Source organism: Grus americana, chromosome 5 (assembly GCF_028858705.1).
Source record: "Grus americana isolate bGruAme1 chromosome 5, bGruAme1.mat, whole genome shotgun sequence".
NCBI lineage: Eukaryota > Metazoa > Chordata > Aves > Gruiformes > Gruidae > Grus > Grus americana.
The window spans coordinates 43,749,543-43,764,203 of record NC_072856.1 but is presented as its reverse complement, the minus strand read 5'-3'; the positions used below and the strand labels follow the sequence as shown (position 1 = coordinate 43,764,203).

The 14,661-nt window shown below is 35.1% G+C and overlaps 1 protein-coding gene across 12 annotated transcripts in view; it reads right to left on the bottom strand.

Moving 5' to 3' along the window:
* MIPOL1 (mirror-image polydactyly 1) overlaps window positions 1-14,661 on the bottom strand; it is a 198,528-nt gene that overhangs the window by 159,198 nt on the left and 24,669 nt on the right. For 8 of the 12 annotated variants that reach the window (XM_054826663.1, XM_054826661.1, XM_054826653.1 and 5 more), the window contains exons 2-4: window positions 8,043-8,092; window positions 5,332-5,466; window positions 3,969-4,048 (exon numbers count right to left, since the gene is read on the bottom strand). Coding sequence is in view for 9 of the 12 variants with exons in the window: in XM_054826653.1 (XP_054682628.1) it covers window positions 3,969-4,048; window positions 5,332-5,336 (85 nt within the window). In the remaining 3 variants the exon portion in view is untranslated. The remainder of the gene's footprint in view (window positions 1-3,968; window positions 4,049-5,331; window positions 5,467-8,042; window positions 8,093-14,661) is intronic. The other 4 variants (XM_054826664.1, XM_054826658.1, XM_054826660.1 and 1 more) reach the window with 1 other exon arrangement.

The window sequence follows — 14,661 nt, the reverse complement described above, 5'->3', positions numbered from 1 at the left end:
TAGAAAAACTTATACTCTACTAAGATCGTCTACAAATACACGGTGAGGAACAGGATTTTCATTTCTAGGAAGTTAGCAAAAAACAGATGATTCATTTTATTTAACCTGCGCATATGACTGTACGTTGCCTCAATTACCATAAATGCAAAAGGGATGGCTGACAATGGAATTTATAAATGGAAGTAAATAAATGAAAAAATATTTCTAGAGAGGTTTTATTTCCTAAATATTATTCGCTACACAGCAAAAGAACTAAAACCTATTTTTCTAAGCAATACACTGGCATATACATGTCACGACCATGACAATACAAGGAAAGCCATTGCCAGACTCTTAACAGTAAGCACCATGCATTCATGCAAGACCAATGCATGCACAAACACACAATGCAATTAAGACAATTGTCTATGTGTAAGCTTATCACATGCACACGTGTCTGAGCAGCTGTATATACATAACTTGTTCATTAGGTTTGCATATCTGTCTTTCTCTTCTATTTTTTCCTGAAGGGAGCAAGACTGGAAAACAACAGCTCACCACCAGATAAAACACTTACTTTTCAAATTTCCCTGGACAAGCTGATTCTGCAGTTCTGTTCCAATCTGCATTATCACATCTCTTTAAAGCTAGAGTCTCCTCTGAACTACAATTTCCAGACACGCAATTTTAAAGTATTTTTACAAGCCGCACAAACATTCTTTTGAAGGATAATGACTTACAGTGAAAGTGTCTATATGGATCATAACTAAGAGCTGACATCAAATTCTTACAGGTGAAATTGGTTCATTGACTTACATTTCAGTACGTGCTTTAAGTAGTGGTTTAGCAATGTATATATATTTATTTCTATGCTTGAAAAATGTAATAACCTTTTAAGGAAGGAAAACACTTTGCCATTAAAAATAATCAATTACCTTGTTTTAGGAAATTGCAAATTATACAGTGCTTTTCATTTTGGAGTCAGCAAAATTAATTTTGTTGTCAAAACAGACCAAAAAGTACTTGAGATTCTAAGACTTCACTTAATTTCTTCCCTGTCCTTAAAAATCATAGATGGTCAGAAATATGACACAAGCAAAACCATTAAAATAGTGAAAGACTATGTAGTACAGAACAAGTAGAGCTGCACCCATTCAAACACAGTACATGATATGAGTCAAATGAGACACAAATTTAACTTCAGTATTTGCACACTCACCACTTTCCTAGCCTGCTAACTCTTTTGGAAAATTGACATAGCGAGTCCTGAGTGCACATGTAAGTATGAAAAGCACCCAATTTCAGGTTTCGTCTTGCGTTTTCACAGTATTAATGTTTGCGCAGTTTTCGTCATGCATGTAAACCCTGCTAAAGTAACAACTCCACCCAGGTGCAGTGTGCTTCCCCCCTCCAGCCTCGCCACTGCAACGTACCTATTTGCCACTATAAGTTTATTTTTACAGTGGACTACCACTGTAGGCTTTCTAGACTGGATCCTGAATAGTCTTCATTTGGAAATTATACAGATTTCGCTGGCTTGCTGCCAATGTTCCTGATACATTCTCTCAAGTATTCTTAGAAAGAAATAAAAATGTCACTGTCCTCCTATTAAAAACTAGATGCTGTAGAGACAAACAGTACATTTAAATTAGATACAAACCCAAAATAATAAGCCTTGCACATAGACTGTTCTTTAACTCCTCCTAATATACGAGAACAGACACACACAAATGTCTTCAATCTAGACAGGCATATTATATTCCAAACAACACGGAAAGTTAAAAAGAAAATCTCAACTATCAAACACTTCAGATATACTCTTCTTAAACACTACCTTTCTTTCAAGTATTTTATTTTATAACATCTATTAACAGGTTACATATTATCCCACATAACCACCATAAACCTACCACCTCTCTGTACCTAACATTTTTGCTGGTTTTTTAAAATTCTCATAGCTTGACTGAATTTTCATCTAGTCAGCTGAATTTAATCTCAGTTGTACTTTACCATCATTGTTTTTGACAAATAATTTAATCGCCAACATTTCAGTATGTTATAAAAAATATTTTTTTAATAAATTGTTATAGGTTATTCTAAAAACTGCTTTTAAACTTCCAAGCTACAACCAAGGACAATACCACAGATGACAAAGCAAGTGGGACACAAATTGGTACACACTTCAACATGGACATTTAAACAGAAGATTAAAAGTTGCTTTGATTTAGTGGTTCAATGAGAAAATGCGCCAGAATGTCTACGAAGGGTACATATGGAACATCATGTTGCTGTAATTTATCTATTATCTTTATGATAAGAAAAAGTAATTTAGTTGTTAATACCCAAATAAAATTCTAAGGAAAAAAAAATCCTCATCCAAACCAATATGATGACATAAGATTTATCCATAATCTCTTTTTTTAGCTTCCCTAGGAGTAAAAGCATTAATAATTATGTTACTTACTAATGACTGATCTAAAAAAAGTGTATCAATTTTACTTTTGTCTATATAACAACTCCTATTGGATACACAAATATGTAAGTGTTAGCTTGGACAAAATAGCTTTCTAAACAGCATAAAATACTAACTTGATGCATCAGAAAAATAATATGCATGAAACTCAATAATTACCCAGTTTTTAAAGTATCTGTGAGCAGCAGCAGAATGCCTTTTCATGCAAATAGACAGAAAATATTTCACAGAGAATCAGTTTATGGTATTCACTTGCCTACTTTGGAAAAGTTAACCTTTTGAACCATTCTTAGGGTATGCTGACCCCTAAAGGTCTAAAAATATTGAATCTGATTAAGCCATTACACATTTGAAGTATAAGTTGTCAGAATATAGTTCTCCACTAAGTTACACCACCACGACCATTTCTTTTTTAGAGTACATGATTCAAAATCATTTTTAACTTCACTCAGTAATAGCTCAAAATTCCATGAATTTAAAGGGGTCTACAAGTAGTTTATTTTGCACAATAATATAGATAGAAATTCTTTTACATATGTAAGAAATACATCATCTCCAAGATGGAGTATTTCTTCTTTCTTAACAGACTCTTCATGAGAAACTTGACATTTATTATATTTTGAGAAAGTATACATAGTATAAAATTTAAAAAAAAAAAAAAATACACAAGATACTATCAGGCTCTGATATAGGAGGCATCTTTGATGTTGACACACCTATTCATTTTTTTTTTTAACCTATGCATAGCCATTGACAAAAATCTACCCTTTTGTGATGTACCGAAGGTCTGCTTCCTGGGTCTTTCCCTTTCTTCAATCTGCACATTATTATCTAGTCACAAGCCAATTTATGACAATTGTCTTCTGTAAAGTCCATCACATAATATCAAAATGTGCTCTCAAAAGCAGTGCTGGGTTTTTATTTGTTTGTTTTAAGGTTCTGCCATGAAACATAGAAGAATGAATCTAAGAGGAAAACTTTGGTCATCCAAATACAGAAAGATCCTTTTATCCTGATGCAGATAAAAACTCCATGAACCATGAAAATTCCAATTTAACCAAGGCCCCCTCTACCTCCAAGCCTACCTTACTGTGTATATTTGGTTGAGATAATAACAAAAAACTTGTTACTATTGGTAAATGGCTTAATCATACTCTTGCCAAGCGTGAATAGCCAAGAAAGTTACTTTAAGACAGACTTCAGATTAGTTGTTAACTCATTAAGAAAAAAAGCTTGGAGAGTAAATTGCAATGTACAGAGTAAGAATTTAAATAAGACTTCTCAAAGTTATACAAAAACATTTTAAATAACGCAGAAAATAAAAATAAATGATTTACATTCCTGTAGCTGCTCTCCTGTTACCCCAAATACTTTTAAGAGGTAGTATGTGGTTGTGTGGTTTTTTTTCTTTTCTTCCAAAGTCAGTCATATATCGGCAAGAACAAATACATTCCAGTCACTGCCTAGCACTGGTACAACACCTGAGGTTCCTTATTAATATCTTAAAAGTCCTTACCTTTTGAACAGTTCTCCATTTGTTCTTCTGAACTTGTTTGATCTGGCACTGAGTCCAGTTTTTGCTTGATGATTTCAGAGCTAAAATAAAGCAAACTCTAGATAAATAAACTTGAAAATATATTATAACACACCTATACTTTGCTTCATTTGACAGAAAATTTACAAGACAAATTATTTAAGCATATTTATAACAGGAGAATAAAGTCTGTGTACTTTAACAGTCAGTGCTAAATTATAGTTCTCAGTAAAATATTTTTTCTTCACACATCTAATTTTTATCATGGTTTGGTTTGGCTTTCTGCTGTCTGTAATGCCTTCATTGAAAAATTTATTAGGTTTTCTTCTTGTTCTAGAGTCTGGTCTTGGAAATACATGCTACTGAGCACAGCCCAGATCACACTGAGTGGTCCTGCTAGAGGCAATGAGACTGCTCACTTTGGTAATTATTACAGATGGTGGTATGCGCTTCTCTATACAACATTCTTTTTCCTGCTTTAATTTCCTGGATAAAATACAGGTAAAATGGCCCATGACCACTCCAACTCTGAATTTGCAGGTTTTTTTCTAAATGGCTAAATAATCCACCCTCATATTTGCATACATATTGCTTCAGACTATACAGCTAATTACACGGTTGCGGTATTTCATATAATCAAAGATCTTCAAGAAACAACCCTCACTACTCAAAAATAAGACCCTACAGTAAAATGTTATGCTTATCAGGTAACATTTTGAGTGTTAAAATGTATGGTCTCTTATATGTTAAAAATTCAACTACATTCTATATCTCAAGGAAATCTAAATAAATTACTAATCTTGCTAATATAGTAAGCTTACCACAAATTTTATTATTTACTGAAGCACTTTTTTTAAAATACATTGTAGAAAGGACAATTTTTCATCTTTAACTATGTAGTTGTGCTTATTTTGTACGTTTGCTATATTTTTTCCTACATTTATTAAAAAGATACAACATATGCCTTGAAAAGGCAGTGGCTGGATCATGAAAATACCCAGAGAGTTGTCATTGTCCTGATAAATATAAGAGTTAAAAAAAAATAAAACTAAGTACACATTTTAAAATTCAAGCATATTATACCAAGACATATGTTCTAATAAGGCAGCAGAAGAAATTTTTTTCCTATAAAACACCAAAAAGGCAGATGTTTTCATTTTTATCTTTGAGATTATAAAAAAGTAAAATAATTGTGAAAACACTTAAGATTCAACACTAACATTTACATTAAGCATTCAAAAAAATACATATTTAGCTCATGTTTGTTGTTAACTATAAATGTGCATGAGAAAAAAAAGCGTATGATTTGATGCGCTTAGGTCTTAACAAAAAATAACAACTTCACCTCATATTGCAGAACACTGAGTTCCTTACAAGAGTCCCTCAAATGAAGCCGTACGCTTCTTTTTCAATTCTGTGTAACTGTGTTGATTTGGAGTTGGCAATCTTTTCCTAAGTTCCTCATTTACTTTTGGATTAGCTGAAAATATAGAAGGTTATTAATATCAAGAAATAGGTTTCTGTCAATGAAGCCATTTCCCTACATATTGCACAAAAAGGTTCATAATAATTGCAGTATTTTAATAAGATATTCATATAGCAAGACATGAAGAAAATACGGTATTTAATAACCTCTGGAGTATTTTAAAACATGTCTTAGGGCCTTAATGTGCCTAGTAATATACTATTTAAAACCATAATTTTATCCCTCCACAATATACAGTCATTCTTCCTCGCCATTTACCCAGCTAATGAATGCCAGCAATTAGTAAAATGTAATCCCATTGCACAATCATTTTAATGCTTTTAGCACTCAGAAAAGTAAACACCAAATTAATACTGCTCAAGCCATATCAGATCCTAGTTGGAAGCAAGCAATTATAGTTCAGCTCCTCAGGTGTAATTAAATGATTGGAATGATTTAGTTCCATAAATGCAAGTTAATTCATAAGCAAGCAACAAATATACTGGGAGTAATTACAAGAAACATTGACAGTCTAAGCAGGGCATGTGCCTTCGTGTACCTGAGGTAGGAAAATGCTGCCCTCTCCTGGAAATAACAGACTATGGCACGGGAATAATTAGAGACAGGAGTCAAGAGGCTCATTTTACAGACTTTGTCTTCAGAGGTGAAATATGTTCTGCTAATTAATAGGAATTTTCTGGTTTACACATACAGAAAATAAAAATATTGTTGATATCACATCAAGGCAACCTATCGAAGTCAAACGGAAAGATCTTTGGGGCTCTCTAGGGTTTGCAGTATACTTTCCCTATTATTAGAAAATAAAAATGTTAATGTCTAATAAAAATTAGAAATAAAAATGTTAGTACATAGAACAACAAAATATTCCATATACCAAGTATGTAAATCGGTTGTTCTGAACACAAATGCTGCAATAGGTATCTAACTTATGCACAGCACTTACACATCATTGAAGATGTACCTTTACAGCGGGTACTTCAGACATAAGGTATTTTGAGAACCAAAACTTATTGAATCATCATTATTCAGACAGTGTTAAACTTTGCCATGTCAACAACAATCAGAAGTTAGCCATGAAGATTTTCCCAGGAGGAATCATCAGAAAAATTAAATACAATTATTTTAAAGCTTTTCTTTACTTTCATTTTAAGTCAATCTGTTAATAATCAATTTGTCTAATAATAAAAAGAAATTAAAGCTGGAGATTAAAATATACTGGTGAACCGAGAGAAAAGTGAAATGCAAAATGAAACTGTAACCCAAAATCTAGAGTTAATTTTAAGTTCTAGTTCCCTGATTCACTACCTATTTATTCAACCTGCAATAGTGTTAAGACGACTACTTGAACATCATGCATAGAAAGCTAAAAGAAAGTAATTGTCTTTATCTGTTGAATATAATAGCAATAGCCACATAAAATTCACACTAAATATTTAAGTAGAAAACTACCTACAAATATGAATGTGAATTAACCAGGATCTTCCTACTAATGAAAGAAATCCCAGATCTACATATTTTAACATCTACAAAAATAACAAATGCTTCCCAGTGCTGCATATAGCAGCTTGAGGGAAGAAAAAAAATAAAATCATATTGACCACAGTGCATATGACTATTTTCCACACATAGAAATTGACTGTAAGAAAGCTCGATTCAGAAGCACCCGATCACTGTAAGAACCTGAAATTGTTCTTTACCAATAGCACTTTGGCATCAAAGTATTTCTTTGTTCCAGATCTCAGTGTATTTCAAAACAAACCCAGGCTATACACAAACACCTTCACTGTTACCTCACCCATTGTGGAAATGAAATAAAATATTTTAAGAAGTTGTATTATTTAAAGTTTAAAATGTACAGCACATTTGCTTTGCCCTTTGATGTCAAAGTCCTATTTTTCTATTCAAATCTTGTACACTGTAAGTTAATTGCTTTTGGAAACTACTTATTATTCATGTAAAAATTAATGTGCCAATGTGTTTAAATCCTTTTAAATGACCATTCATGCATCTTTCTTCTTTAAGTACCAATGAAATCTGTCAAAGATATCAATGCAAGATGGTCTTAGAGAAAGTTCTAATAAAGATTTTTTCTGCTAACATAAGATTTTCATTTTCGTCAACTTTACTTAAATTCCATTAATTTTTTAAGCTGCTTTTAATAAATTCACAAGTAAAAAATTTTAGGCTCCATAGTCTGTCATTTGTGTTCCAGCTGACTTTATGAATATTAATAACAGTGTTATCCTGATTAAATAGGCTTCATATAAAATCCCTGTGAATCCTATAGCTCAGACATCTCATTTTTCCAACTCTTTATGAATTTGGATTCAGACATTAAACTGGAAAAAACCTTAAAAAACAGATTCAATGGTACATTTGTGTACCCTTACGCAAAAAATTAGATGTTCTAATGATTCAAATAATTAAAATTGATAGGGTCACATATTGAGATTTCAGGCTTTCTGTAAACATGCAACATATTTTAAGTCCAATGAAAACGTCAACACTTCACAGAACAAAGGATTAAGAATCTATTATAAAATAATAATAATGTCTGTCCTTATCCTTACCTTAAACAACAGATGATATGATCTTAACTCTTCATATATGGAGTGCTGATCTGCAGAAGTATTTCCCAAAGAGAACAAAATTAGTGGCTGCTTAATTACATACCCATACTCATGAAATACATGAACATTCTAGTTTAGCATGGCTGCTCAGTGGAAAACAATACTAACTTTTAATTGGTTTATACTTCAGCAAAACCAAGCTTTTTCTAAAGAAAGTCAAATTGAAGCACACAGAAAATTTTAACATTATCCTATGAGACTCATGCAGTCACAGTTTCAAACTGTCAACTTCTTCCCATGCTCATATGTTTGAATTATTTACATATACGACAGATAAAAATGGAAAACTAAGCTCAGTGCACTGCCTTCACTTTTTTTTTTTAAATATAGCCCTAACTAAAATTACTACTTCCTTATTAATTCAGGGATATATTCTGCAAAGATGGACATCAAAATATTTTGCCTTCCAGTACCTTGAAATATGAACGGATTTTAGGAGGAAAAAAAGCCTAAACAAAATAATGGCATATTCAAAAGGATGGCATTCTGGTCCCAGTTCTAATTACTCATCAACACAAACACTTAATAGGAATTAAATAAAAACAAGAGATACATAAAAATAGTATACATCTGCGAGGTAGGAAGCATACAGTGCTTTGCTTGTGCAGATCTGAATAGCTTTTATTACAGCTGTGGCAGCATTTCCACTTTCAGAGGAAAAAACCTCTGGAATGTCTGCAGAATATATATTACACAAGGGAGCACCCCACAATAACAACAACTTTCAACCATCTGAACAATGATGTTGACCCAAGGTATTTAGATTAGCGACAGTCTGCTATAGCTGCCAGCACCTTCCCTCCCTGGGCAGGAGATCAGGAAGTCCGTCTTCTGCGCTGGAGTTCAGTTACTGACTCCCCCTCCCCAGGAACCCAAAGGCTGTTGAGACCCTTCCATATGGAGCCCCTGGACCATTCCTTGGTCTTGCCTTGACAGGTTTTGAAGACGACGACTGAATCACGGCCGTAGCCGCTGTGACAAGAAGCAAAAGCTTGCTGGTGTCAACCGAATTCACCTCTTCTTCACAAAAAGTCCTCAGGTCTTGGGGGAGTTTTTCCACAAGGAAGACCTCCCCACCTGCTCTGCCTCTGGTGGAACAAGACACCAGCTCCCACCACCCCTTGGAATGGCAACAAGCCAGTCTTTGTCCCCCTTAACGATGCAGTTGACAGTTGCCACTGAGAGTGCCGGGATGGAGCTACGGAAGGGAGGGACCGCCGTATACTTTATGGATAGGGAAATAAAGAATGAATTTTAGTATTATTTTCATAAGATTATTTAGATTACCAGGATCTCTTAAAATATCCTGAAACGTTTTGCCTCAGGCCAAGCTAAACGAAAACACTTAATTTTGGTGGGTATACTACCTAAAAACCAGTTACCTTCTAGAAGCATTTCCCTGGGGAACAGACAGTTTTCTTAGCCTAGGTGGATGCCAAGTTTTGATGCAATGATACACTCCTCCACAAAAAAAGTCTCATTTCCTCACTACCTGAAGAAACTTTATGACACATCAGAAATCTAAGACAAAATAAGTTAAAATTAGCTTTGGGCAGTTATAAAAATACTAGTCAAAGAATAACTGAAATAGCCCCTTCAAATGTTTGTCAAAGGTGGAATAACACCCACCTGTTGGATACTTGAAAGCTGTGAAATGAAACATACTTTGATATTTGATTACAGTTACTTATTGTATTCTATTACTTCTATATGCTTTTAAATACAAGCAGTTAATGCAAAATATTCTATTTCTTTTTAAAAGAATATAAAACATAGGCAAGTGGATTAACCCCATAAGTGGATGAATGTAGCGTGAGTAGTACTTCAAATTTAAAACTCCAGCATTGCCACAAAGACTTCAAGATTTAGGTTTATAGAATTAATTGCATTATCTGGAATCTTGATAAAAACATTTCCCCAGAGGGTAGTCATGTAATAATCCCTCGCTTTTCCCCCCTACTGATTCTTGGTCCGAAAGGAGATGAGACATTTGCAGTTGGTTCCAACTAACCTGCATAAATCAGAAAAACACAGAGAACCAGGGCTCAGGTATTTTTACTCTATTGCTGCAGGAGCTTCCTCATATTCTCATTAAAGAATTTGCATCTGATGCTTTTAACGATGGCATACACTAAGTCAAAGAGCATTCATTCTCTATGTTATGCTTTCAACAAAGGTAAGAGAGAAGGCATAAAAATGTAGTTTCAAATGATTTATAACAGGTTATACCTATTCTTGAATCAAATTTAATTGGATAAAGGACATGTAATTTTCTCTTTACTTTTTCTCCCTAATTTCTGCTATTAGTTCAGTGACTTCAAGGCTCAATTTTCTCTTTATATATACCAGGAAGTGTTTTATGTGCATATCAGATCATCGACAACCCCATATGTCTTCTCCCCTCTGTTATATTCTCTCTCTCCCATTAACAAACAAAATAACAATCTTCATTTGTATTTTATTAATCAATCTTCAGTCTGCTCTGTCCTCCTCTTTTCCAATTTTTTTGCTGTCCTTTGTCGTCCATTTCTTTTCTTTTTCCTTAGTTTTGTCTTCTTTTTGACAATACATGCCTCTTCCTTCTCCCCCTGCCCACCACCTCTTTGAAATGTAAAGAAAACTGCAGAGGATCTTGTCAAAGACTGTCTCTCCTTTTTTTTCCAGCATTTCTTATCTTGGTGTGCACTCTGTGGAGCAGCTTTCTTCTGTAACATTATTTTCACTCTAATGAAACTATGATATGCTTTGGTTAAGTTGGGAACAGCCATCATTTAGCCATCCTTCAGCTTCATTGTAAACACTTCGCTGCTCTGGTAGCTCAATTATTATATATCACTTAGGCAGCCAGATCTCCGTTTCTACACAGTTTATAACCAGACTATGACTTCCATAGCTTTTAAGGATAAGGATATATATGCATATTTTAAACTAGTTGTTGTCTTATCTGGAGCCAAAAGAATATTTATTAGAATACTTTAGTAGAAGCAGCACTACGTCCTCATGGCAATAAGGGCTACCTGCATATTATATTCTGTTGACAGCAGACAAAGGAAAGTGATTAATCCCCTCTATTTGGCACTTGTGAGAACACATCTGAAGAGCTGTATCCAGTTTGACCCTCTCATGGGTATCCTGAAGCAAGTCCAGCAGAGAGCCATCAAGATGATTAGGGGTCTGCAGCACATGACTTATGAGGAATTTGAAAAAGTTGAGTTAGTTGGTTTTAAGGAGGAAAGGCTAAAGGGGATGTTATTGAGTTTTAGCTGCCTTGTGAGAAAACAGAGACGACAGAGACAGATTTTTCTCTTGGTGACAAGTTGTAACACAAAAAACTCAGAGTTATGGGTAAGAGATTTTTCACAGTGAGGAAGGTCACACACTGGAACAAGTCACAGAGAGTGTGTGGAAGATGCTGGAGATGTGCAAAACTCATCTGGATATAGCACCCTGATCTAAGTTTGGAGATGGCCCCATTCTGAGCAGAGGTGTGAACTGGATGATATTGACAGGTCACTTCCTGCCGACCCATTTTATTGTTCTAAGGATTGCAATAAAACAAAACCACCAGAACTAATATTCCCACAATACACGAAATTCTAGGTTGCTTTCTGCTTTACAAGGTAGGACAGAAAAGCAGGGGAAAAAACCCAAAACCCAGCACTGAAGCACAACCAAAGATGATCCGTGTGGCAGACAGGCAGAATGCCAACAGGGAGGAAACGGTGCAACAGCAGCATCAGCGCAGCATTTCGAGGACTACTTGTTTCAAACACCCCATTTTTTCCAGTTTGCTACATGACTGGATGGCGTGGCATTAGGCCATATCAAATGCTAATTTGCACACCATCCTTCAGTAAACTGAAACTGGACTACTGATACAGATATTTCACCTGCTTTTCTGAAAGCATTTGCCTCAAGCCCCACAAAATCCTTCCCCCCCTCAAACTTAAGAAAAAGTCACTGTGACTAAAGAGCTCCAAAGCTACCTATGGAAATGATTCAAGAAACATTTGAGTCTACAATGCTTATGTTTACAAAATTCATTTTATAGTATATTCACTATCTTGAAATTCCCAAATACCCAAATCATAATTTCTTTTATCACAGAAATAAGTTGCTAGCCCAGATTTTACCATAAAAGCAAAAATAAAGTCAGAACATTATATGCCCACAGAAAGGAGAAGCGGTAACTTAGTGCCAGGTTCATAAACCAGTAGTATTAGTAATAACATTAAGCAGAAATATTTCTCCTGCCAAAAGCATTCCAATTTAACTGTTTGGCTGCCTTCACAGAAAGAAGTAAGATCGAACAGGGACTTAGCGAGGAAAAGGAGGCAACGAAGCCCACTGAAGCAGAGAAACTCAGTTTATCCAGCCAACTCACATTTCTCAAAGTCCCTTCAAATAGCGCCATTTTTCCTGACAGCAAACGCACTAAAAATAAAAAGCACGAAGGCTACAAACAGTGTGGATATTGGAGCCCGACCAAGAACTATCACGAGCGCTGAACATGCAGAGGCCTGTCAGAAACGTGCCAACCTTTCAAGACCCAGTCCTGTGCGTGGGCACTGAGAGGGGCCCATCGGTCTCTCGCAGGGAAATACAGCTACATCAGTTACGTATCTGTCAGACTGTTTTGAACAGCAGGAAAACACAAATGCAGCTCTGCTACTGTTGCAAACCAACTTATCCAGTGCACTGCATCTACCCCAAATTATTTATCCACTCAAACTCAACAGTGTACACTTGAGCTGCTGAAGAGAATCACGTCACCTGAAATTTCACAAGCTAGAAAGAGCAGAGAAATAAACCAACACTGAATCCAGACCAGTCAGCTTTGTTCTTTTTAAGAGAACTAACTAAGCTGTCATTTTCTTAGATGACTCTGAAGAGAAAGCTATCCTTTAACCAAAAGCATAATTGCTCCCTAAACTATGCTTGCACAGCAGTAAGAGCATTGGAACATACAGTGTTGCTCAGGTGTGAACACAGATATACTTTTTGACTCAATATAGTCTCTCCGCAACTTCTGATTTTTATTTTTTTTTAAATCCAGCAACTAGATCCAGTACATAGTGCCTTCATTGACTACAAGTAGTAACTTCATCCTTGTGAGAAGTAGAGGGAGTTACAGAGGAATAGCACATTTCAGGACATGTTTGTTACACTCCAACAACAACATTTCAGAGCGTTTTCAGCACCTATGCATTGGCCAAGTACTTTACAACATGCTTAACATGTATGATATATAACATGCCCTATCATGTGCTGTTGCTTATTTAGGTAGGAGTAGCAGGCTAGTGGTTTTAGAAACTTAATCCAGATGCTTCTCTCAAACTTAATGCAAAATCAAAGAAACCTGAAGGCCAGTACCATTTAAAATTGCAAGTTACACATCTAGAAATGGTCTTGGACCATCAGAGAAGAATCAGATACTCTGAGGTGGGCCAGAACTCATTGAGAACCGGGAGAGGAGTCAGTGAAATTAAGTGTGCTGAGAATGTCCAGAATGTAAATGGAAGCTAAAACCCAAAGAGGCTAAGCTTGCAAACATTCAGCACCATGGAGCTGTTGCACGGCTTCCTTTCCTTGCACCAACAAAGGAAGGTACAAGATTAAAGGGAAGTCGCCATGGACTCCAAATCAGTGCCAGGTAGCTTGGAAAGGAAACTACAAACAAACAATAAAAAAAAGGGAAAAAGAGGCATTAGCTAAAGAAGTTCAGATCATCAGTCACATTATCACAGACATTTCTGACAGTGCATCAATCTCCCTGCCAAATTTTAAGAAAGCAATGCAAAACATGACCACATAGCAGGTTCCCGATCAAACTGCTGCAATATTTTTGTTTATATCAGGGAAAACAATGTATTTATTCTTATACCTTAGTTTGGAAAATATCCAAAACCTTCCCTCAGCTGAAACTTAACAAGAAAAGTCAACTTTACCCACTAGGAAGGAAATGCCTATTGTGAAACATCTTTTTAGATGTTACAAACAATGGAAAACTAAAAGAAAAAAGGTATTACAAAGAGAGGTGCAGGACAACTTTAAGCAGAGGCAGAACTGTCAGATCACCCATAACAAAAGTTCTGTCATTTCTTTTCTTGTTCAACCAATGAAATAGTTCAACTTTTTTTTTTTAAAATATGTGTTTGAATAAATAGATCATTCTCATTCCTCAATCTTGTCATCATTTAAAATGATATACAACACAGGGAATAAAGAAGCTGGACAGGCTTTTTAAAAAAAAAAAAAACTTTTCTTTACTGGGTTTTGAAGAAAGGTAATTTTAAACCCTTAGTAAGCACATTATTCAGCCAAAAACATGAAAGTAATTTACAGTGAGAAAGCCTTAAAGAATTCCTCTGAGAACATAAACTACAAAGAGGTTCATGTAAGTTGAGGGTTACACAACTGACAGAAAAAGTTCTTACTAGGGGTTCTGAACCTTAAAATCAGATTCTTTTCACACAGACAAATGGAAAGAAAAAATCCTGGAAAAAATCAAGACCTAGGATTATCTAGCCAGTTTCATCAAGATTATTCTCTTTAGTTT